Source organism: Cheilinus undulatus, linkage group 23, assembly GCF_018320785.1.
Source record: "Cheilinus undulatus linkage group 23, ASM1832078v1, whole genome shotgun sequence".
NCBI classification, from domain to species: Eukaryota; Metazoa; Chordata; class Actinopteri; order Labriformes; family Labridae; genus Cheilinus; species Cheilinus undulatus.
Window position 1 is genome coordinate 22,880,154 of NC_054887.1, and position 25,306 is coordinate 22,905,459.

Consider the following 25,306-nt stretch of genomic DNA (forward strand, 5'->3'; position numbering starts at 1 on the left):
ACTATGGCAGATAAAATTAATTCATTTCCAAACAGGCTCATTGACTAACTTAAAGCAGACTACAGTGAGCAGATATTGGGATAAAACCAACTAGGCATACAGAAGCCACTAATATACCCTATTGCCAGCTATAATCTCTTGATATGCTGGCATATGGTGGTTTGTGTGTGTCCCTGTGTGTATTTGTGCGATGGGAAAAATGATAAACCGTAAAAAATCCCTACCAAGCAGCATAAGCCTTTATTGGGATAGTGATAGCAGCACGTCCATGTGTGTGTTGGGGTTGGTCGTAATCTCTCACAGAATTAATTCCTGGAAATTGAAATGAAAATAGGAAACCAAGAGTCTAGTCCTTTACCTCAAGGTCAGCGCCGGTGTTTGGGGGGTGGTTGGCCTTGAAAAGTAGTCCCAGATTAAATTGTGTCAGTGTGGGATGCATGGAATTGGACATTGCCTCATACTTAGAGGACACAAAAACATAAAATTTGTAACAGCTTTCAGAGCAGAAGACAACCCCAAATATAGTGCGCCTTTAGTCTCCATGAGAAAATCTCGTTTTCTCTCCTACGCACACAAACAACCATATGTGTACTGCCGAAGCTTTAAATCCTTGATCCTGGCAATGGCAGAGGCAATGACATTATCATTAGATCTATCATTCAACTGTGCATCCCTCAACTCTGATCGTCATTGCTGCAATACTGCACTGTAGGCCATTCTCCTCCTGAAATCACTGACACGCACACACATGCTAACGCGCACTCACACACAGGCTGCTGACCTACATGTGACTGGCCGCAGCCCAGATTTGCCAGCATCCACCTCCGGGGATGGGTTCTGTAATGTTTGCATATAGCCCTCAAACATGCTGGCTGACTGGCGGAACAGCCACACCAAAGTAGGTCGTGCGGTAGCCACTAACTACACCCAGTGCCCTCTTGGCCCAGTGCAGGGAGGGGACTCCGATGTGCCTGTGGGGGGAAGCCGGGAGGGCAGGGGTCTCACAGAAGAGGCACGGGGCCGGCATGACAGCGTGAAGGTCCAATATATGTGACAAGTCATCAACAGTTGGAGAGTCCTGGAGGTAGGGATGGACACTTCTCTTGTCACGACAGCATACGGATAAACTCGGCGGTAAACAGTCAAGTCAGGCTGAAAACTCCAACCCAACCCTAAAATCAGGTGCCAAATGAAGGCAAGCGTGAAGGTTTTTCTGGTTTGCCAGTGTAAGAGATGCCATGCAAGCTGCACACAAACCCACATTCTGCACCTTGAGAAAACCTCCCCGTGATCAGACTTTGGCTAGCAATCAAAACCATGTTAGCCATTCCAGGCCAGGATCAAAGTACAGTGCAAGGTGCTGACCACATTTGGTCAGCGGAGCATTGCGGAGTTTGGCGGGCCATGACCTGGGCTCCCTCAGCAGTGAGAAAGCAGAGCATCCACTGAGAGACAAAAATAGAGTGGGAATAGAAAATACAGGGAAAAGAGAAAGGTAAGGGTAAGTGAGTGAGAGAGAGAGGGAGGGAGAGAGAACTGTCCGGGAAGCGCTGGTCATGTTATGGGTCAGTGGGTGATTTTGGTTAGAGAGTCTGGGATGTACTTTGCTAGGTGGCCAAAACACAACCTGAACTCCTTCTGGGTCACTTGCTCATCAAATTGTGGCACAACACACCTACAGAACAGAGCACAGCCACCATCTGACACACAAACAAAGCTTGCAGCACCATTATCCACACTGTTCCGCATCTGTCATCAATAGTCACCCGAGAACTGCATGACTTCATTTACAGCTGGCTCAATAACGGATCAATGTAATGTTTTGAGTGTCACGTTTGCAGCACATCTTCAGTTTATACTACAACACTTAGCACAAATATATGCATGAGTAATTTTTTGTGCTTTGAGAAGGAAGTGACGAGGATTTATGTGGTGGTGCACCACACCTTTGATATCACCTTCTGCATGGCCGCAGAGCTGGGGAATCCCTATGGAAAGGCAGGGGAAACAGCCTCTTTCTTAGCAAGGAAAATCCCCCCTACACTCCTGAGGCTGCCACCTCACTGTTACATGTGCTTCATTGAAGCCCATTCGTATTCAACTGCAGTGAAGTCAAGGAGAAAGTCTGCTAGTGTGTATGTGTGTATAATATAGGAGTTGGCTCTATATTTCTGTGCCGGTGGGAATAACGTACTGCGTTACAGGCAGCGTGACCTTTTCTAGCTGGCGCGCTTTCCCCTTCCTCTCTCATCCTCTCTCTCTCTCTCCCTCTCTTTCACACGCTTACTCTTGAGCCCAGACACAAACACACACACCTAGCAGCACTGTCACAGCTAGCTTTACCCCCCCATCAATTACCCACACTGCTTCCTAGTTTAATGGACATGAGGCTTGTACAAATCATGGGAGATAGAGGGGTGATGGGACAGTAGGGTGCGTTTGTTTTGCCTCCTCTCCTGCGGCAGGAAGGTAAAGCATGTCTTGTTTTCTCCTGTTCACCTTCTTCGACATGACCTTTATGGCTGTGTGCTTCTTGAAGCGACAGTTTGTGCTCAAATTGAGGGTTAAGGCCCGTCTGCTTAGAGAGCTCTAACTACCTGCAGTGGCACACATGACAGAGAGGGGTGGTGTGTGGAAAAAAGACAAATGGGATAGAGAAATGTTCACCAAACTTTAGATTACATACCATAAACTGTGTATTACCATAAGCCTAACCCTCTTATTTGCCTACCCCTAACCCTCTTTAGTAGCCCCTAACCCTGGCCCTTTTCTTTACTAACCATTACCCATTATATATGCACCTCCTCTTTAGTAACCCCTAACCCTTTTAAAGCTCATCTTCTTTACTTACCTCTGAACCTAACCCTGACCCTCTTCTTTGCTAACCCCTTACCCTCTTTTTGGCCTGCCCCTAACCCTTTTTATGACCCTCGTCTTTAGTAACCTCTAACCCTGACCCTCTTCTTTACTAACCCCTTACCCTAACCCTCCTTTTGCCTACCCTTAACAATTTTTTGCCTGCCCCTAACCCTTTTTTAAAGACGCTCTTCTTTAGTAACCCCTAACCCTGGCCCTCTGCTCTACTAACCCCTTACCCTAACCCTCTTTTTGACTACCCCAACCGTCTTTTTTTGACCCTCTTCTTTGGTAACCCCTAACCTTTTTAATTCATCCTCTTCTTTATTAACCTCTGACCCTAACCCTTTCTTTACAGGTCTCCTACACACTTTCAAGTATTAACTTTTAGACTTTATAAAACCTGAGCTGGCAAATGGTCAAAAATGAAAGGCATGTGAGAATCCTCGGTACACTGGACAGAGCTGAATTATTTGGTTTAGTTCACTGTAAATAAAATGTCAACTTATACAGGAAAAAAGTTTGTTGGTCACAGACATCCAACGTTGATGATTTTTTGGCATATTGTATGCCTCCTTTCTATCAGTATACAGTATAGTTATATTTATCATAACATACACAAAAAGCACATTAATAAAAACAGATGGAATAAAAGGACGCAGAAAAGAAAGATTGGATAAAGACACATCTAAGTCAAAGTGCCTTCTAAAATAAGACTGCTAATGGCCTTAAATATATAAAGTCCAATTTAAGATTCTAAGGGTCTGCAGGAGCCCTGTCTTTACTTACCCTTAAGCCCAGTTCAGACCAAAGATTTGTGACGAGAAAGTTGAAACTTGCATCTGCTTGCAGTGGGCCGCTCTGCCACATTCCAAACACCTGCTAGTCCAATGCTGCAACTGAAGGTGATAACCCATCGTTCCCGCAATAAATCTGTCTCTTCAATAGGGACAGTGCTGCTCATTCCCCATGTTTCCCCGGCATCTTTATCATTATGATAATGCATAACATCAGCCTGATCATCACTCATTTGTCATCACCATCGTAGCGTAGCAGTGAAATTTCACTGCATATATATATAAACAAAAAAAATGCTTTGCTAGCTCAGTCTTTTATAATGAAGAAATCCACTGAGAATAATTCATTTTACACTGACAAATTTACAACCTTGAAATTCTCATGTATTATCTCATAGCTCTGCGTCTCTTCCATGCCAAGCTGGGAAAATAAGAGCCTTTTCAACATGATATTTCTTTATCCTTTTATCTGCTTATTGGAAATCAGTCCATCTATATATTTTTAAGTTTTCACATGGAAACAGCCTGTTAACACTCCCATCTCGTCCACTTGCTATGCATTTAAGCTTGAAGTGCAGCTGAATATGGATGTAATTTAATGAAATTGGCTCATCACTCCTTTCAAAATGAGATTTATAGGCTTTTTCCACATTTATCTGCTTGCAACATCCTGCAACCAACTGTCTGAGACTTGACAAGCTGAATCGCAGGCGACTGCATCAGGCGGCTTGATTCAAACTGCAATGGCTCTGTTCAGACGGCTGTAACTTTTGCCAGGGACGTTCTAAAACCATTGTATCTTGTTGCGAATCTTTAGTCTGAACTGTGTTTAACCCTTACCGTTTTTCTGATACTCTTCTTTGCCTTTTTGAAATTATTATAAAAGTACCAATTTAATTCTTGCAAACAAAACTCTAAGATAATTTCATTGAAAAACTGGCCCATTTAAAAATATGTTTTTTTCAATCCAAAGAGGAAAAAAATGAATTTTTGATATACATGGTGAAAATCCACAAATAATAGATGCAATTGGGAGTTTGAAAGAGATTATATATCAAGCAATAGCCAGCCAGAGATGAGATAGAGTGACACAGTGACGGGTGAAGAGTGAGCAGAGAAGGAGAGACAGCGAGGAGGGTGAGGGTGGAGTGGGTGGGTGGGGGGAGTTAATGCACAAAACACACTGCATCAAACCAAAGCACTGCTCCGAGCAGGATGCGTCAGCAGTCCATTCATGTTCCTCTGTTTTCAACTAAAGGACAAAACGCAAAAAGTGTGAGCGGGCAAAGGGGGTAAAGTAAAAGAGAATCAGAGATAATGAAAGAGAGAGCGGAGAAGGGATAGAGAGAGAGGGGAATCATGAGACGAAGCGAGGAGGAAAGAGAGTGAGAAGAGCAGTGTCCCATCTGCCTGCATATTCCACCAAAGCAATGCTGGAAAGCTTTGGCAGACACGCTGGAATGGCTGGATTATTGCCGGTGAGGAGGGGGTTAAAATCTGGTTGCTGTGGGGATGCCACTGTCCATCTCTGCCTTTTGCTTGGACAGCCTGTCTATTCCCCTAAGCCACACAAAGCCTCAGAAAGCCACAAAACAAGAGACTGTGAGCATTAAAACATAGAGCGAAGGACAGCAGGAGAAAACTGGTTTTTGAAGAGGTAGATCTCTAAAAAGGTCTGAGTGCTTTGAGCCTACCCAACTACCTTAGGACACTGCAGAGAGAGCAGGAGGGAGGCAGGGGGAGAGAGAGTGTGAGAGAGTGAGAAAGAGAGAGAGAGGGAGAGAGAGCAAGAGAGAGAGATCCAAGCCGGTGCACGCTCTCTCTTTTGCTGCTACAACGGATCCTTTCCACATCGACGCTACTGTTAACGTCACGCCTGTAAGCCGTGCGCTCGCCTGGCGCTCGCCTTCCCTATCTTGCTCCTCTCCCCATTCGGACGCTGCATTAGCAAGGGGGTGCTGATCACCACGAGGAGAGGAGGGGGAAAAAAGAACTGGAAAACAAGAAGAAAAAGAAACAAGCCGGAGAGAGAAAGGGAAAAACTGCTTGCCACCCCTCCTCCCTCCAACCCACCTCGATCAACCCAGCTACAACACCCCCACACCTCCCAGCACCCCCTTCCATCCCCCACCCCGCTCCCTCTCCGAAGAAATTGACGGATTATTGGGAAGTGCAAGGGAGGCAGGCTGCAGCTGCTGCTGTGTGTGCTCCGCTACTGCTGCTGTGTGCTGCGCAGGGATGGTGTGTGTGCGTTTGCAAATGCTGCTGTCGCCGCCACGGCTGCTGAGGCTGAAGCGTGTGGCTAGTTAAAGAAGAACCTAATGAAGGCTGCGTGTGTCGCCTAGCCTTTTCAACCCCCCGTAGAGGACTCCTGGGGGGGAAAGGAAAAATAGGACAAAACAAGTGGACACGACACCACAGTGAGAGGGAGGCAAATGGAGAGAGTGACAGAAAGGTAAAAGGGCTGTCAAACTGACCAACCGACCAACTGATTGACCACTAAAAAGTGAACAGAGGAATACAGAGAGTGGGGGGGTCTGCTGTTTCCTGCCTTGTACACCTCTCTTCTCAACCGTTGTATTGAAAAGGCAAAGAACATTTGGAAGGACTGTGGAATTTTGCTTAAATCTCTTTGAATCCCACCCTGTCGACCTCCCTCTTTTCGTCCTTTCTGTCTTGGCTTTTGTGCACGCAGAAAAAAAAAAAAAAAAAAAAAAACTGTGCAAGTGTGATTGTGTGGTCGCCTGTGCAATGGAGACCTGGGTAAGGTGTCTAGCAGGGGGATCAACTGTCGGATTCCAAGGACAAGCGAGAGAAGAGGAGCCGACAGCAAGAAGCGAGCCAGGGAGCACTGCTGCTTTGGGAGCCTGACTGGATTCCTATCTGCAATCTTTTTTTCTTTTTTTTTCTTGTCAACAAGGAAAGGGAGAACAAAAAACAATCACAAAGGGCCTTCAAACCTTTCTCTTTGGATGTGTGGATTTACAAAATAGCTCTGGTTAAGCTCTATGGCATTGATACCTGTTTTGTCAGAGCAAATATAAAAAGGCTTTCTTTGCTGCTCTTTGGATATACATACAACTGATGTGAATACCACAGCTCTTTCTGGTTGCAAACAGGAGGGAAGCTATATATCTCAGTTGATGGACCTGTTATAATAACTTGAGGTAGGTGTCTAGTGTTTCAACCCCTCTTTGCATCAATTTGTAACACCCTACCCTTCCTTCTGTCTTCTAATAAGGTTTTTGGTTGCTTAATTTTCCATGATGTCCTCCTCATTTATACGTTTAAGAAAAGTCAGCCCTCCTTTCCCTCCCTTTTCTTTCTGCCCCTGAGAATAGTTCATGGGAAAAAGCAGTGCTTGATTGAGAATAGGTCAAGCCCCCCTTGCCCCTTAGCAAGTACCAAACCCAGCCCCCCCTTGCCCTCTTCAGTTCCCTTAACCTCTTAACTCTGAACCCCTTGACACCACTACCAGCCAACAAGTTATTTGCCCTATCCCCAAAGCCCCTAAACACCACCCCCAAACACCCCCAACCTCCCCCCCAGATGATGCTGAATTATGAACGTGCCACATCATGAGTCTCCTGGGGCGGGTAGCTGTGCATCGTGCCAGGAAAGCCGCCCTACTCTGTGTAGTCTTCCTGATGGCGCGAGCGTGGAGCAGCGCCTCCCTGGCCTTGGCGGGGGCGGCGGTGTCTCAGGCACCCCAGGGCTGCCCACCGCAGTGTTCCTGCAGTAATCAGCAGGGGAAGGTGGTGTGCACTCGTCGTGGCCTCACCCGTGTGCCCCCTGGCATTCCTGCCAACACGCGACACCTCAATCTAATGGAAAACGCCATCGAGGCGGTGCAGGCTGACTCCTTCCGCCACCTGCACCACCTTGAGGTGCTCCAGCTAGGGCGAAATGCCATACGGCAGATTGAGGTGGGCGCGTTCAATGGACTCACCAGCCTCAACACACTGGAGCTGTTTGACAACCGGTTGACAGTGGTGCCCAGTGGGGCCTTTGAGTACTTGTCTAAGCTAAGAGAACTGTGGCTGAGGAACAACCCCATTGAAAGTATTCCCTCCTATGCCTTCAACCGGGTGCCCTCCCTAATGCGACTGGACCTTGGAGAGTTACGGAAACTGGAGTACATCTCGGAAGGAGCTTTTGAGGGCCTACAAAACCTCAAGTACCTCAACCTGGGCATGTGCAACATAAGGGGTGATATGCCAAATCTGAGTCCCCTAAAGGGTCTGGAGGAGCTGGAGATCTCTGAAAATCTCTTTCCTGAGATAAAGCCAGGCTCCTTCAAAGGCCTACGCTCCCTGAAAAAACTCTGGGTTATGAACTCGCAAATCACAGTCATAGAGCGAAATGCTTTCGACGACCTTTCTTCATTGGTGGAGCTTAACCTCGCCCATAACAATCTGAGCGCTGTGCCACATGATCTGTTCTCCCCGCTCAGGTACCTAGTGGAACTCCATCTCCACCATAACCCTTGGAACTGTGGCTGTGAGGCTGTTTGGTTAGCACGCTGGCTAAGGGAGTACATCCCTACTAACTCAACTTGTTGTGGACGCTGCCACTCACCTGCCAGCATGAGAGGTCGACAGCTGGTTGAGGTGGACAGAGGTGAGGGTGCTGCGGTCCAGTGTTCGGCACCTTTCATTGCTGATGCACCAAGGGACTTAAACATCTCAGCAGGGCGAGTGGCAGATCTTCGTTGCCGCACGGCGCCAATGTCTTCAGTGCGCTGGCTTCTTCCCAATGGAACTATCTTGACACATGCTTCTGGTCACCCAAGAATATCTGTCCTCAATGATGGCACCCTGAACTTCTCAAATGTCCTAGCAGCAGACACAGGAACCTACACCTGCATGGTTTCCAATGCAGCTGGAAACTCCAACGCTTCGGCCTACCTCAACGTGAGTGCAGCTGAGCTTAACACGTCCAACTTAAGTTACTTCACCACAGTGACTGTGGAGGTCTTGGGGCCAACAACTGAGATGCCGAAACCCAAAACCACAACAACATCTACTGCTGCGGGGGCTGGGGTAGCTGGAGGAGGAGGTGTAGGCCTTGGAACAACGACAACGACTGCCTCCCCTTCAGTCTTTCAGCCAGTCTTTATCTCCACCCCAACTGTATTACTGCAAAGCACCGACAGTCAACCGGGTTCAGCTAAGTCGTCTGTGGCGCCAGGTGTGCAAAGTGTCACTAGCAAGCCTGGCAAATCTGGCCCAAGCCTTGATGAAGTGATGAAAACAACTAAGATCATAATAGGCTGCTTTGTGGCAGTAACACTGCTGGCTGCTGTCATGCTCATTGCCTTTTACAAACTGAGGAAGCGCCACCAGCAGAGGAGCACTGTGGCAGCTGCCCGCACTGTGGAGATTATCCAGGTGGATGAGGAGGACCTTCCACCACCAGCGTCTGCAGCTCAAGAGACAGCTCTTACATTGCCTGAAATCCGGGACCATAACAACATACACAAACTGGACTTTATTAGCCACAAGACTGACTACAGCTTTCACAAACCCAAGGCTGAATACAAAACACAGCCAGACTTCACCCTTCACAAGCCCAAGGCAGAGTACACCACATATAAGCCAAATATGGACTTCAGTAGCCACAAATTCATCCCAGACTACAGCACTCACAAATCTACACCAGATTTTAGCCTTCATAGACCAAAGCCTGACTACAGCCCTTTTAGACAGGACTACAGCACTCACAAGCCTAAAGCAGAATACAGTCCATTCAAACCAGACTTTGGAACTCACCCGAAAGTTAAACCAGACTACAGTCCCTTCAAACCAGATTACAGCACTCATCCAAGGCAGAAAACTGACTTCAGCCCATTCAAACGAGATTACAGCACCCAACCAAAACCTAAACATGACTACAGCCCATTAAAATCTGACTACAACACACAGCATAAACCGAAGGCTGAATACAGTCCTTTCAAGCCTGACTTTGGCACCCATCCAAGACCTAAACCTGATTACAGCCCATTTAAGCCTGACTACAGCACTCAGCCTAAATCCAAAACAGACTACAATGCCCAGAGATCTAAAACTGACAGTACCTACAAACCGAAGGACCCTTACACCCCACATAAGACTGCAACTGATTACAGCGCCTTCAAGACAGACTTCAGCCCCCACAAAGCGGATTACAGCGCCTTCAAGTCTGACTTTAGTCCACATGCTCAGAGACCTAAACTGGATTACAGTCCACACAAAATGGACTACAGCCCCCATAAGGTGGACTACAGCACCCTAAAGCCCAAATACAACACCTATAAACCAACTGGTCATGGGGCTAAATGGACAGACAACAATGTTGGGAACTCTCTGCCTCGAACCTTGCCCAGCACCATTACGACAATGGCTGAGCCCTTTGTCATAAAAACTCACACCAAGGAGAAGGTACAGGAGACTCAGATTTAAAAAAAAAAAGCCCCCAAAAGGATCCCACTCCTTTCCCTAGGCCCCTAGCTCCCACCCACCCCTGTCCTTTGCCCCCCTGCGTCATTTCCTCATAAAATCATGCAATAGAATGCACAACGAAAAAAAGGACAGGAACTACTTTTTTGTACAGAGTGCAAACTTAAAGACTGATGATTTCTTGTTGTACATGCTTATAAATAAATATATATATGGACAAATTGAAACTACCATGGGCTGGTGATAGAGAAACATATATTAAAAAGAAATTGAAACTATTTTCTAACTTGTAACTTCTATTTAAAACAATGAGTTGTTTAAGATGCTGTCTTGACTTTGACAAATGAGGGTAGTCTTGTTTTAAAAAGGGGCATTCTGTGTGATTTTTACACCATGCTACAGAGAATGCAGTGATAAGAAAAAAATATTTATACTGAGAAGACTTTCTTTAACAAAAACCGAAAAAAGATCAGTGTCGATCTTTACAGGTTTATCTTGTAAAAGCACCAAGAATTTGTACTGTGCCAAATGTTATAAAATGCAATAAAAAGGATTTTTGGAAGAAAAAAGGAAGTATTAGAAAGAGATGTTTTTTCCCCTTTGCTTCTTCTCCTAGCATATACTGTAATGATCAGCCAAATGCTTTAGACACTGCAGTAAGACGCTGCAGCTATACTTTAACCCTACGTGTGCTGAATGACTCAGGCAGAATGAATCACGGTGCAGAAGTGGATGGTGCTTTTTTAAAATTCTGCAAACACCTGCTACTATATTATTTGTGTTTAAAAGAGAGTTTTTATGTCACACCATCAGTGAGTGTTACGGTGCTTCATCAAGGTGTGGCTGATTAAAATGAATGAATATGCCTTAAGGTGTCAAAACATGAACCAATGCTAGTTCCAGTATTAAATCTTACATTTACTCAGATGCTCTTTCCAAAAGGGTTGTGCTACCTAGCTCATTTTTTACCTTTCAATCTGCTATTATTCATCATGTGCCTAATGAGTGAAAAGGGTGATAAATTAAGGTGAAATAATGTTTGGGTGTTAAGAATGTTTTGCCAAAAATATGGATCCTCATTTCACTTTTCATTGCATTCCCAGCTGTTGTGCCTTCATCAATCAGTGCGGGGGGCTTTTTATGGTGACAAATGCATTCAGGTCTTGCTGTTAACTGTGCATTTTTCATCTTTGACAATATCACCCCTCTCAGTCATAATATAGCTCCATGGTTTTCCTGCCTAACAAAGAAAAATAACATACAACATGCAGAGTTGTTAGTACTAATGTATCAAAAGGTGGGCCAGTTTGTCTTCACGGTACATGTGTTTGAAGAACAAGCAGTGCTGTTTCATTCCATCTCTGACTTCGATTGGAGCTCAAGCTCACTTTATGGAAAGGAGAAAAAGAAAGGTGGTTAAGGAAACCATAAGAAATGAAATGAACAGGTTAAGGATAGGCAACGTGGGTGAAATATGACCAAGCAACACAACAAAAAAATGATGTATGGTGCAAAGTCATCAAGGCCAAAAATCTCCTTAGCATTCACAGAGCAGGAAAAACAATTGGCGTCAAACTCACAGGCCTACGCAGACAGGCAAAGATGTGGCATTTGCTACTGACTACACCAGATTACACAACCTATCAGAGGTTCTGCAAACAGTTACCCCAAAGAGCCACGATAACAAGTCCCATTTTACCTCTCAAACAATGAAAACACGAAAGTGGGGCAAAAGTTACCTGCTATGTGCTTCATTTGAAGTGGCTGCTATCAGACAACAGGAGTGTGCTCTTTTGAGTGGCGACAGCCAGGCTGTGAAAAATTAGGGAGTGACAAATAGAAGGCAAGTGAGATGAGAAATGGAGATTGCTAAAGAGGGATGAATGGATGTCTAGATTACATTCCATTTGGATGTTGTCATTTGATGTATTGAGATATTTATGTCCGCTTTGATTTAAAAAATTCAGTTTGATTACTCTCAAACTTTTTTGTCTCTACATTATGAGTCAAAGAAAGAAAGGGCAACTAGGATGAGAGAGCCAGAGAGACATAACAGGTAACCCAATTGCACTAATGTCTTGTTATTATCAGCAAAAAACAAAAACAGGTCATCAAATTAAGTGAAGATAACCTTCTGCAGCATAACTAGGGGACTCACATCTGGTCACTCTGGCAAACATCTAACGTGTTAGATTCCACAACAGTTCTCTCAATGTGCCCACATGCTTTAACTCAGCCTTTATTTTAATATAAAAAGTGCAGGTTTTTCTAAATGCCTTTTTTTTTGCACAATGCAGTATGTTTGAAACTGAAAGGATGTAACAGAGAGAGATTGTATGAGAAAGTAAGAGAGAGGGCAGAATTACATAACTATAGTTCCAATTTAACATGCCTATTTGAAGGCCAGAAGCCAAACTGTTGAACTTCAACATCCACTGTCATTCTTGTCTTCACTATCAGCTTTCACTGCCAAATTGTGAATGTTAGGAACAGGAAGAAAGAAAACATTTCATACTGTACTGAATGTTTGTCACTATGCTGACTCATACCGCTCACAGCATGCCTTTTGTCTCCCACTCCTGTTGTTTACTTATAATTGTTTTGATATCATAGCTATGCAAAGCTTGATTTTCAGTCTTTAAAGTGAATCAGGCGAGACGACTATTAAGCATACGGAGAGTTGCTCATTTTATCTAAATGGTTCGTGCAATTTGGCTTGATGGATTGTGTTTTACTGAGTAGTAGCTGTGTTATTGGCCATGCTGTTCCTTGCTGATGACGCTCATGCTGCTTCTGTGTTTTGCTATGAGGTCATATATTAGGCTGCACTGTGCTATAAAAGGCTCTGTCATACTAATCAGTCAACATGGCTAGAGGGCTATCAATCAGCCAATCAGCTAGCCAGCAAGTGAATGGACCGTCTCCATGGGAAACACTTCTTCCCCTCCGTCCCTTCCTCCTCCACATCATGCCTTTTTTTCCTGTCTGTGTGCTTCATTAGCAATCATGAAGCCATTTGAAAGAGGAAGCAAGGCAAGACGCACCTACTTACACTCAGCTCACAGAGCCTGGAGATGGGGGGGGGTTAGAGCAAGAGGAGGAAGATGATAAAGTGATAGAGAGATCAAGATGTAGGGAGCTAGACAGATTGCTGGAAAGAAGTTATTGGGTCGCAGGAAAAAGTGGGAAATTCAGCCAAAAAAAGGGCAACAGAGGGGAAGAATCAAGGCAGCAGAGATCGAAGGAAAAACAAGACATACAGAGAAATGTGGCAGAGCTGAATTATATGGCTGATGGTACACAGAACTGTTCCTGAGAGACTAAAGAGAAAAAGAATAAGGAAGAAGAGATATCCAGACCAGGAGGAAAAGGAGGGCAAAAGCAGCACAAAAAAACGAACATAAAATGTTAAAAGTGATTAGAACCAGGTGAAAATGAGAGGAAAAGGCAGAAGAGAAGGGTAAGCAAAGCAGTCAGAGAGAGGAAAAGAGAGCAAAGGCGCTTAGGAGAGGAGTAAGCAGAGCAAATGTGATGCAAGAGTGCCAGCTACAGATGGAACGGGGGATATATATCCTGGCCATCATGGCTCCTGCATGATTGGTGAACAGCCTGGACTGCACCACGAGGGGTGTGGTGATAGGGGTGGGTGGAGGGGAGGGAGGATGGAGTGTGATTTTATAGCACAGTGCAGCAGATAAGAAGTGCTGATACCAGTAATGGACTGGACCACTGGGGGTACTTGAAGAAGGGAGACTGGTGAATATGAGGGAAGAGAGGATGGGAGGATCAAGGGGTCAGGCGCAAATGGAACTGTAGGGACGCTAACAGCCACAGTGCAGCCATGTGAGTGTGTGTGTTACTAGTGTGAGCGAGAGGACACTGGATGGAACAGGTCAAAGCCTAACAGAGGATTTATCCGCTTTAATTTAATTCAATTCAAGGAAGGAGCCTGATCTAAACTCATAAAGGATGTTTCAAAGCTAAATTATTTGGATGCAATCTCTTAATTACTTTTCTTCTACTTTTAAATGAAAATGCACTGAGGCACAGGGGATGGCTGTTAAATTGTAATTCAATTAAAATGACCAAGACCAACAAGCTTTATATATACAGAGAAATGCATACTTTTAAAAACATTTCTGCTTCAGTTAAAGAGGCGGTTTCTTATATAGTTAATATCACTGCATGCAAAAATGTTCATTTGAGTGTATTATAATTTCCCCATTACCAGGCAACTGATCGAGACTTTATTTATAGCTCATTTGGTGCAACATATTGCAGGTTCAAATCAGGCTGAACAAACTGAATAATTTTCCATATACTCAAGAGCGTATAAGGATAAAAACAGTGCATATTAAAAGGTGCTTCTCAGTCTTTAGCCTGCTCTAGGGTTGCCATGATACCACAACAACAAAAATACCAGTAATGGGCACCTAATTTCCTGTGTGATGAGCAAAATTTGCAGGGACACTCCTGCGTGCAAAGACAGTTTACTGGCAATTCTTTTTGGATTCATTCCTCTCTAATACACCCCTATTATGAAGCTTGACGGTTGATAATATCAGTCATTAAACAAAGGAGATTGTATCGTTTTAAAAATCATAAAAGTAGGGATGCATTATTGCATGAAATTGGTATTGGCGGATATAAGCTTAAAAAGTTAATACCAGCAGGTATTAAAAAATCTATGTAAAAACATAGTAAGTTATGTAGATACCAGCCTGTACAGGATGTAAATATCAGCCATTAGGCAGGGCCAACAGATATCAAGTTCTTTGTTCATCTTTGTTCCCTGACTTTAAGTGTTCTCCAATTACTAAAGTCTGTTTCTTTGTTCAGCTTTAAACTTTAAAAACTGTTTTAAGGACTCAAGTTTTAGATCTGAACCACATTTATACACCAGTTTCAGCTAAAATGTATTTGTACATATGGGCAGGGTTGGGTATCATATGGGTTTTCCTGATACCACTGCTAAATCACAGAGGAGGTGGAGAAAGTGCACTATTGTTGAAATGTACTTAAGTAGAAGTAAATGTACCAGTACATAAATCTACTCAAGTAAAAGAATTTAATTATTTCATTTAATTCTCTCCTGAACAAGAGAATAGATCTCCAACCAGATTGTTTAGGTAAAGTCACATCATAGAGAAGTTAAATACACAGCAACATTGCCAGTGTCAATGAAACTCAGTGGATAACTTCACGCATGGTGCAAAGTGTCTGATATATAAAACAACAACAAAGGAACCCCAGAAGTGATCAGTCAACATTGGCAACATCCAAACACATCTAAAAACTCTGCCAAAAGGCATGATGGGTAACTCCACCCACACATTCCCCTAGATTCAATCTGGCAGTATGCAGAGCTTAGACTTATTGACTCTTTTTTGACTTTTGAAGGGTCCAGGTTCAAATCCCAGTTGGAGTGGAGTTTGATTCTCCCCATGCACTTCATCCAAAGTCATGCACATTGGGTTGAGTAGTGACTCAAAAATTACCCATAGGTGTGTGCGTGAGAATAAATTTTTTTCTACTAACTGGCAAACAGCCTAAGTCGTAACCCACCTCTTGCTCAGTGACAGCAGAGATTCGCTCCAGCCTTACAAAACCCCAAATAAGAAAAGCAGTACAGATAATAAATGCATGGATTCTTTTCTGTCACTTACTTTTGGTAGCTAGTTCCAAATACCTTCAATGTTTAGTGCCATGATGTTTTCAGGAGAAGCCTGTGAGTTAGAGCATATCTACAGTACTGGTCAGAAGTTCTAGGCATGTTTGGGCCAAAAATTGAGACTGGAGTAAGGCATGCAATGCAGGGTTCCGACAAAATCAAATTTAAGACTCTTTTAGACCCTTTAAAGGCCTGGTCTAAGAAGAATTAATGCCACTTTGAACTGAAAATGGTCAAAAATGAAAGATGTGAGATTTCATGATGCACCAGAACAGGGCTGAAACTTTGGACGTAATGCACTGTTTATGAAATAACCGATGGTGTAGGGCAAAGATTTTTTTTGGCTATGCCTGCCCAAATTAGATGATTTTTGGCACAATTAATGCCTCTTTCTATCTACATGCATGTTTATATACAGGCTGCACTGCATTAAATGATGGTGTTACTTAGATGAGCATTTACGCATAAAAGAATGATCAGAATTGTGTAACTCTAGAAGACCAAGACTCGACAAAGACAAGTCAATGTGCCTTCTAAAATTTAAGACCCCTAACTGGTAAAAAATAAGAAGTTTAAAGGTCTTAAATTTCAAATGTCCAATTTAAGACTTTCTCAGACTTCTGAAGGATCCGCAGTAATGCAAGTAAGCCCGCATAATGAATTGCCCAGAGGGAAGGGGATTGACACAACCCTCGTCATGCTCTGGATGTCTTTGCATATTACTAGGAGCATGGGAAAATATGCTGTTGAAAAAAATAAAGTCCACACCTTTAGGACGCAGTAAAGGGTGCATGTGGGGCATAAGCATGGCCTAGGGTACCATCCAGGCGGGTAGTGGGGTTACCACCAGCCTCTGGTCGTGCTGTGGATGTCCCAGATGTGGCATTGGTCTGGGTGTATCACCAGGGTCAAAAAAGCCCAGACAAAAGAAATGCCATTGAGCTTGACCCTGGCAGCAGAGCAACACTCGTGTGCCAGCCCTTCCCCCTCTGCAGTCCTTGGTTGTGGCACATTGAGCCCCGTGATGAATCCTCAGTGCCCTACATGCCTGAAAATCTATTTCAGAAACCCAGATACTTGGGCAGCTTTATTGAGATGTCAAAGTATAGTGTTTTTTTTTTTTTTGGTCATAAGCAACTGTAGCTGACTGTCGAGCATGCTGAACTCCCTGAATTTAGCCCCCCCCCCCCCCGGTTCAAGCTACTCAGTGTATGTGACGGGGTTTTTGTGTGAGCACTAGCCAGTGTGCTAGTGGAGCAGACAGGAGGCTATTCTAAGCAGGCCTGGGAGCGTGCTGCCATGTGAGTCAACATTAGTCAGGGCCAGAGAGTCGTTTGGTCCTAACGTCAAATAGAGGGATGGGACTGGATACAGAGTCGAAGGTGGACAGTGTATGTCATGTGTGCAGAAAGGAAGGACAAACTCGTCGTGACTGCAGAAGATTTGAGTCTGTCAATCAGTAAAGGGAAATTTCTTTAATATGTGACAGCAGTTCCTTTAGTTTACTAATAAAAATCAAACAATATTGATACCCTTTGAATTCCAAGTACATATTATTGGGTTGTTTTTTTAATTGCCTGGCCCAATGTTATGCTTGCTTGCTACTGTATTTCTGCAATTTCAACTTCCCCCCTTTGCTGCTCTCTGTCTGTAAGAGACAAATGCAACATTTGCATCTTTATGAGATGCCACAAATACTTGAGAAACATCAGTTTTGCCAACCTATGAATCTGAATAGGCCACCGCAGCTCTCGTCCTTTCTCTAGCTTGAAAAGATCAGATGTTATTCAAAGCATCAGTACTTACAACAGCAATGATGACAAAATAAAGATTGTACTGTTTTGAAAGTATCAAAAATTCTGACAGCACAAGTCAATAGATTGAGAAAATGGTGAAAAGTGTTGATGTTTGCCGTCTTCCACTGTATGAAAACTGATGCAAATATGCATATTCAGAGCAGCTGGTGGTTTGATTTGTTTCTACTCAGGTCAACAGAGGCTGAAGAAAAATTTTTATCACAGTATAGTGTTGGCATTGAGCCCAGTGCTGTCAAGGCTGTGGAGTGTTGAATAGGTTGATGCCAACATATTTTATTGAATATACACTGCGGTCAAACTAACACTAGATTCTGTTGCTAAAACGGAGTGGCAGGTGGGCTGCGTGAGCTATTTTTGCCGTGCAGAGGACCACTCAAGTGTGTTACTCCCTGAGAGACGGGCTTTATTGCCCTTTGGGTGGGTGAAAAACATCCCTGTATTTTCTTAGCAGCCACCAACGATGAAGCCTTACTTTTATGATCCCATCCAGTAGTTGAGGCTGTGTGTATTGTAAATCATGTCCACTGAGAGCAGCTAAAGGGAGGGGAGGGGGGCTGAGACATATGTGAGGAGGTGGGGTGTCGAGGTTTACACACATATAACCGCAAGTCACACAAACGTTGCACATACACACAGAGGAAAAAATGAAGCCATTGACCATTAATTTCACTGCTTTTGTTGAGATTTACAGCGTGGAGAGAAATCATGATCACAGGCACAGCATCACCAAGGATACTGTACTCAGGATCAGGTCTACAGAAACACAAGCCACAGAGTTTATATGCTCTAAGCCTTTTCTTTTTTATTCGCATGCATCATTTTGTTCATACTTGTATTTGGAATAAACGCCAGTTGTGCAACTGATTATGAGTTAGCAGATCAGATTATATATTAAAGCAAGTCCCCTGTACATTAAAGGTACAGTGAAGAGTTTCTGGCATGTTTTAAAACTCATTAAAATCAATATTGATGCCTCTCTTTGACTTATAAAAAGCAAACAAGACCATCAGCAATAACATTAAATATTTCTACATGGCTATTATTAGTGCCTGAATCTACTACAAAGAGGGGTAGATGTCAGATAAAGCAGCTCCCTAATCAGACTGCATTTTTTTTCCAAATTCTTGATGAGCTGACATTTTTAATATAAAAAAAGACTACAGCTAATACATGTATAAGTGAAAAACAGCAAAGGGATAGGCTGTTGTGTTTTGTCCACAGGAGGCGCCAAATCAACCCAGAGTAAAAGTCCCTCACAGGAGCTTTAAATCTAAGTCTGTGAACCACTACTGGAGATCACTACCGTACTCCCTGATGTTACAGTTCAAGTCAGATTTAATGCTGCAGAACTTAAATGTTTAACAAAATATAAGACCATCTTTTGACTGAGGTATTGAGAATTTGTATTTTTAAATGATAGTATTAAAATGATACAACATGTAAGTTCAGTGACTGATGGTGTAAAACATTGGTTCTCAACTGGTGGGTCGGGACCCAAAAGTGGGCTGCAGAGCTGCTTTCAGTGGGTCGCAAATGTGTGAAAAAGCCTCCTTTTGTTACTGTTGTGAATTTACCCAAACTCATAGGAGATTTTCTCCAGGATTTAAAAAAAAACTTGAGGTAATTTTTCAAGGAAGGTTAACCCTCTTGATGCCAACGTTGTCGTATACAACAAGAAGAGACACAGGATTTAAAAGCTGAATAGCTTTTGAACTATGAATTGTACCCACTTACTTTCCTTTTAGTCTAAAAGTTCTCAGTTTTGCCATTGTAATGACAATATTCATGCCCTTACAGTGCCCTTTTCTAGTGAGCCTGAGACTTGTGTGACTTGGCCACAGAATGATTTTTAACCTTTTGGTAAAGCTTGAGCTTGACTGCACAACACAGGGTTGATGTTTTACAAGCTTTTCAAGAGAAGAGGTCCAGGCGAGTCAAAATAGTTAAAATATAGCAAAGAGCTCAGAGGGTTCAGGAATTTCCCTTGAATTTCTGGGGTTTTCTTTGGGCATTTCCCCAGAAACTCTTAGTACTCTTCTCTGGGAATTTTCCTTTAAATCTGAGAACATTTCAAAGGCAACTAAATACTTTCACCAATATTTTTTCCAGCAGATTTCATTAACTTTGTCCAATAATATTTCAGAGATTTTAATGGAAACATTAAATTTTATCTTAGAAATCCTCTGTGATACTTTCCCAGAAATCTTATTCTCTATCATTTATATTATTTGACTTATTTTCTCCAGTCTGTTTTGTCACATTTCCATCTAGGGTACAAACAGCAAAATCTTTTATTTGATAAATCCCACTGACTGACAAATATATCAGAAATTTGGGCCACAATTTCTCATTATTGAACTTGTGGTGGGTCCCAGAGCTAAACCAGTTGAGAACCAATGGTATAACAGAGTACTAAAACACTGAAAAACAACATCCGGATCAAAAGACAGGTGCATAGGCAGGAATGAAAACAATCATACAAGCCAAAAACAGCAGGCAGACACACACTGTTCAATGTAAATTGCAAAAACACATTTGCAAAATTTCAGCCTAGCAAAACTACAAATGCTTTAGTGCATCTCAAGCAGTGTGCAAGAGTTTGCCTGCAATTTTTCACCATTGTGAATAAGAGATTGTCCAATGATGCATGCCTAGGAGTTACATGTTTGTTGGCAGGGAACAGACATCAGTATCATTCGATTTTTGCTAGAAAGATGTCAAAGTTCAAAATCCTGGTATCACGATGATCCTACCTCTGACAAACCCTACATCTTCAGGATTTACTGTTTCCCATAATGCCTGTGTTGGCATCTAGCCATAGAAAAAGCATACTAGCACAGTGAAGTGTGAGAAACCGCGTAATCCTTCGTGTTATTTCTCTGAGACATTCAGAGATTTATATTCATGTTGTCATGTTCACATTCTGCTACTGAAAAGGTGAGCAGATGTTATTTTTCTGGACTATTTTTGTACTTTAGTTTCCATGGCACTCCAGCATGTTACCATGCAAATTTCAAGCCAGAGAAAGACCAAACCAGGCATATACACACAGTACCGAGGAGAAAATCTATGCTTTAAGGCTGCATGTACAGTCTGAGGAAGGAAAAGGGGAGATCGGGAGCTTTTTTTAAACAAAGTTGGTGATATGTAGAAAGAAAGGAAGGGGTATTTTGGGATAACTCTGCTATTTTATCTCTTTAGGATGAGCTCATCTGGGTATAGACATTTTGGTGATTGTAGTAGGGGGGGAACAGGGGTGACAAAATGGCCTCCCGCATTGCACAAGACATTAAAATAAGAAGGGAGTGAAGGAAGGGCAGGAGAATTAACTGAGGGTGGGAGAGAGGGCAACACATTATCTATGACATCCTGATTTAGTGATTCAGTGGGTCGCATTGCTAGATGGCAAAAGGACACAAAGAGGGCACGAAAAGAAAGGTGACGAAAGGGAGACAAAGATGGAAATTAAGGAGTAGAATTAAAGAGGTGATTAGGATAGACAAGATGCCCCAATAAGACACATTACAGAAGGGGGGGGAGGGAGTATTTGCTCCGTAGTAACTGCAGGATCATGAATTTACACTGATGTGGACATCAACGTGACGAACAGTGCGCCAAGACTTGCTGAGAAAACGTGCGCTGTCGGGCACATGAAAGCAACGTCGAGATGAAAGCTGTGACGAGCTGCGTCGAAGGATCCGCAGGGTTGAAACACAGTTTTCACGGGGTTGCAGAATTATTCAGCTGCAGCAGCAAACTGCTGTGTGAGAGTGAGTGTAAAGTTGGGTCAGCAGTGATCTTTAAAGATCAAACAAATCGATAGACGACCTCTGTTTGCAGTGGACGGGGAGAGTCTCACTGCAGTGTTTGGTGAGAAGTCCTTCCTGCCGTACTTGACTTTTTATCCTATAATGAGCACTTGTGAGGATTTGATTAATTTTGCAGTCCAAGTGGAATGTAGAAGTCTGTTTGAGAGGAGAGCTTAGAAGCCATCCAGAAGCTGATCTGAACAATGAAATCCTATAGATCCTGAATAAATGTTGTTTCTAGGGATGCAATGACTGTCAACATCAGGGTCGATGCTGATACTGATGTCAATAACATTTGGAGGCACTGATGACCTAGTGTGTCTGCATCTGCCTGAGAGGCAGGCAGACCAGGTTCAAATCCAGCTTGAATACCCCTCCTTGCTTCCTCTTCCCAGTTTCCAGCTCTGTTTCATCTGTACAAAGCATTAGAAAACATCTTTAAAACCATAAATAACAATTAAGATGATTGACTATTCTGGTACCTAAGTTTTTCTACAGCGTTTTGGGGTGTAGGAGTCTGATAATGCCAACAATGTGTCTTGTGTTTGACCATGAAAACAAACTACAGCTTGTCTAACAGGTGAAGGCATCTGCCTGGTAAGAGAGGTCTTTTGTAGAACAGTACCAGTGCCAAAACGGTACCTGAACCGATAAGAGAAAGATAATAGTCAACATTAAAAAAACACTTCAATTATTGCAAAGGCAACTTAGGCAATATATGACATTTTAAAACAGAAAAAAAGAACACTTTCAAACAATTCAACTGATTAAAACCTCTTGGAAAAAAAACAAAAAAATGAAATAACTAGGGCTGTCAAAAGATTACCATTTCAAATTACGACTAATCCCATGATTTCTGTAGTTAATCACGATTAATCACGCCTTTTTTAATGACATTTAAAACATTCCACTATTTCGCATTTAAAACGGTGTCATTCTTTGACCACGGTTATCTACTTACAGATTAGATACCAACCTGCTTTTATAGATAGATTGTAGACTTAACCACAGAAAAAGGAACTTGTTAAGGATTGGAAAAGGAAAAGGAAATAAGTGACCAGTAAAAAAGGTAAATGCTTTCTAACACATGGTCCAAGTGGCTTGACTTGTCTACTATGTTGTCTGTGAGTATTTAAAAGTAAAATGAGACATTGAAAGTGGTGTTTTACGTCACTGTGGCTGCAGTGGCTTAACCAAAGTTTGCTGAAAGGGATAATAAAGCATGCGACTAATTTAAAAAAAACGACTACGCTAATTAACGTTCGTCATTAGTTGCAATCAACATGATTAATCTTGACACACAAACTTCATTATCCCCCCTGCATAGGTAAGAGCCCCCCACAAAAAATCTGTTCTTAATGAATTCTTGTTACACACGATTGATGAACCAGATGCAGGAAAGAGAGGTCTGTTGATAGGACAGAGAGGGCAACATCAACAACACCTAGAAGGAAAGGGACTAAGCTTTGACCCAGGTAGACGTCCCCATTTGCTTAGAAACTTTAAAAAACGTTTCCTATGGAGACTGACAAACCCAAGAAATAATGTAGAAAGGATATGAGGTAGTGCTTAAAATTCTTGCATAGTCTGATGTTTATAAATTATGTTTTGTTTAGACAAGCGTGCCAATACACCATGCTGAGCGCCGCGCTCTCCCTCATTAAAGGCCATTGCTCATCAATGACCTCCCCCTTCCTCCACTATTAATATGAACCCATAATGATGGATCCAGATGATCAAAGAGAGGGATTTTCTGAAACAGATCCCAATGATTGGCACCATCAACACTATTTTTTGCACTCTTATAGTGGTATGCTGTAGCGCAGCGGCTCCCTACCTGGGGTCTGTGCCTAAATAATTCTGAAAAATATCTTTCAAAGATGCCAATTGGACATGGGATAAGAAAAATAAATAGAGACTCAGCCAAAATGTATAAAGTAAAGAAAATAAAGAGGCACATGAGCAGAGCAGAGACATTACTCTGATGCAGTGAAATGTTCAAATTTTCACATTCATTAATATCCTTTTCCTCTTGAATTCAGATCTTAAGGTTTAAGATTCATTCGGCTGGATTTTGGTTAAAGATGAGGGGCACAAGTGCTTTGAAGTGGCCGGTTTGTGTATTTTAATTTAGTTGAGTTTGTGTTGCACAAGAACTGAAAAAATCCTGTGAATCTGAATAAATCTAGCCGATATCAATGTTGAATTATTCATCCATAGTTTTCCTGTTTTTAGATGGGATTCGGCCATCGAAAAAAAACATGAAAAACAGATATGCATGCATGCTGTCTGTGAAGGAGCTTATGTAGGAGTCACTGCAGGTGAACCTGTACCAGTCTAACACTGCCGCCTCTGCAGAAAAAGAAAAACTGATCAAAGCGCATGCCACCCCAGAAAACCGACAGCAAAGAGCATTTATATCCAGCAGCTGCATATTTATGTCAGACGGGGAGACAACACTTAAACTTTAACTTTGTGAGATGCTCTGGAGCTGCTCTGGCACAACCTCAGAAAAAGAAGTCTTTGAAAGCAGGGGGAGAAATTATAAATATGAAGGCATGCTGTTAATTGGAAGTTTTAGAGGAGGCATATCTACACATAAATAAAGGGATTTAAGCTTAAGAGGGAGAAGTTAATGGAATTTTCTGGCAACACAAACATTAAATAAACAGGTCACACGGATTCTTCATCATTAAATTTTAAGTACCAGAAGGTCTACAGCGTCATATGAAGTGTTCTGATGTTTGCAAAAGGTGGGACATCATTTAAAGTCTTATTTTTATTAGGAACTCAGACGTCTTCCTTCCTGGGACAGTAATTATTTTCAAGCCGTTTCAGAATCAGGAACTTTTCAACAAGAGGTTGAATCATAGGCGCGGTGTGGCCCCAAGCTGAGTGTGACCTCGTCGGCCCGGATGATATAAGAGTACCTGCCCGACGGGGGAGCCAATAATTAGACAGCCAGTTATACTGCCCTCCTCCCCCACTCCTCTTGTGTCCCTCACTCCCACTAATTAAACACGACCAGACACATCAAAGATGTATGTGTGCAAGCAGCCTTGTGTTTGTTCCTCAATTACAGTTTTGTTGTTGTTGCAGAAAATTACTTCAAACTAAGTCAGTTGAGGATGTAGTATAAGAGTGTAAACATGAGGGATTAGTGCCACGAGTCAGGGAAATAATAAAACAAGGAGGCGGTGATGTGCATCAGTGATATGAGTGGTAGAAGTCCTATAGAGAGTCTAAAGGGAGTTTAACACTATGAAAAGGTGAGGAGGAGGATGTGGTTCAGCTCATGGGATAAGTACCAAGAGGGAATAGAGGGAAAAATATGAAAGAGAAAGAAAGGTTTGTTGAGTTTAATGAGGAGAGGAGAGGAGAGAAGAGGAGAGGAGAGGAGACTTGGCAGCCACTCACCCTCCCACTCTGTTGGCAGCAGAGGCACAAACTGTTTGCTCACAGCAGTACATGCATCTATTAGTATTGTTCCAGGAGATAATAACTCTGTGCGACTGTGAGTGTGCGTGCCCATGCGTGCACGTGTGTTTGAGGGGCAATTCTCACCCAAAAGTGGCAATCGTGTTGCTGGGAGGTGGCAGACTGACAATATGGGAAGGCGTGTCAAATGTATGCAGACGCGGGGGTTCCTCCATTTGTGGGCGTGTCAGCAATATAGAAACGCCAGAGGATGCGGTGCCAGCAATAGCATAAAGAACCGACTATAAGAACACTGATACAGAATGGGGTTGTTATTTTGCAGGCCTGTTAGGGCTGGGCAAATAAAAGTACAATTAAATTGCAGTATAGCAGAAGGTGCAATATTTCTTAAACCTCAAATGTGTCCAAATACCAGCTTAAACTTTCGCAGCAGAGATGTTACACCCTACACTCCATTTAAGTGAGTGTTGCTGCTGACCAT

The 25,306-nt window shown here is 42.9% G+C and overlaps 2 protein-coding genes across 2 annotated transcripts in view; one reads left to right on the top strand and one right to left on the bottom strand.

Moving 5' to 3' along the window:
• The window catches only part of snd1 (staphylococcal nuclease and tudor domain containing 1), a 284,136-nt gene that overhangs the window by 133,156 nt on the left and 125,674 nt on the right, over positions 1–25,306 (bottom strand). The gene's annotated exons all lie outside the window — the stretch shown is intronic.
• Positions 5,531–10,609, top strand: lrrc4.1 (leucine rich repeat containing 4.1). Its single transcript, XM_041780448.1, has one exon. The coding sequence runs from the start codon at positions 7,232–7,234 to the stop codon at positions 10,091–10,093; it is 2,862 nt and encodes a 953-aa protein (XP_041636382.1). The 5' UTR covers positions 5,531–7,231; the 3' UTR covers positions 10,094–10,609.

What these genes read in the sequence shown, in the direction of transcription:
- lrrc4.1 (XM_041780448.1), top strand. Translation starts at nt 7,232, where the DNA reads ATGAGTCTCCTGGGGCGGGTAGCTGTGCATCGTGCCAGGAAAGCCGCC.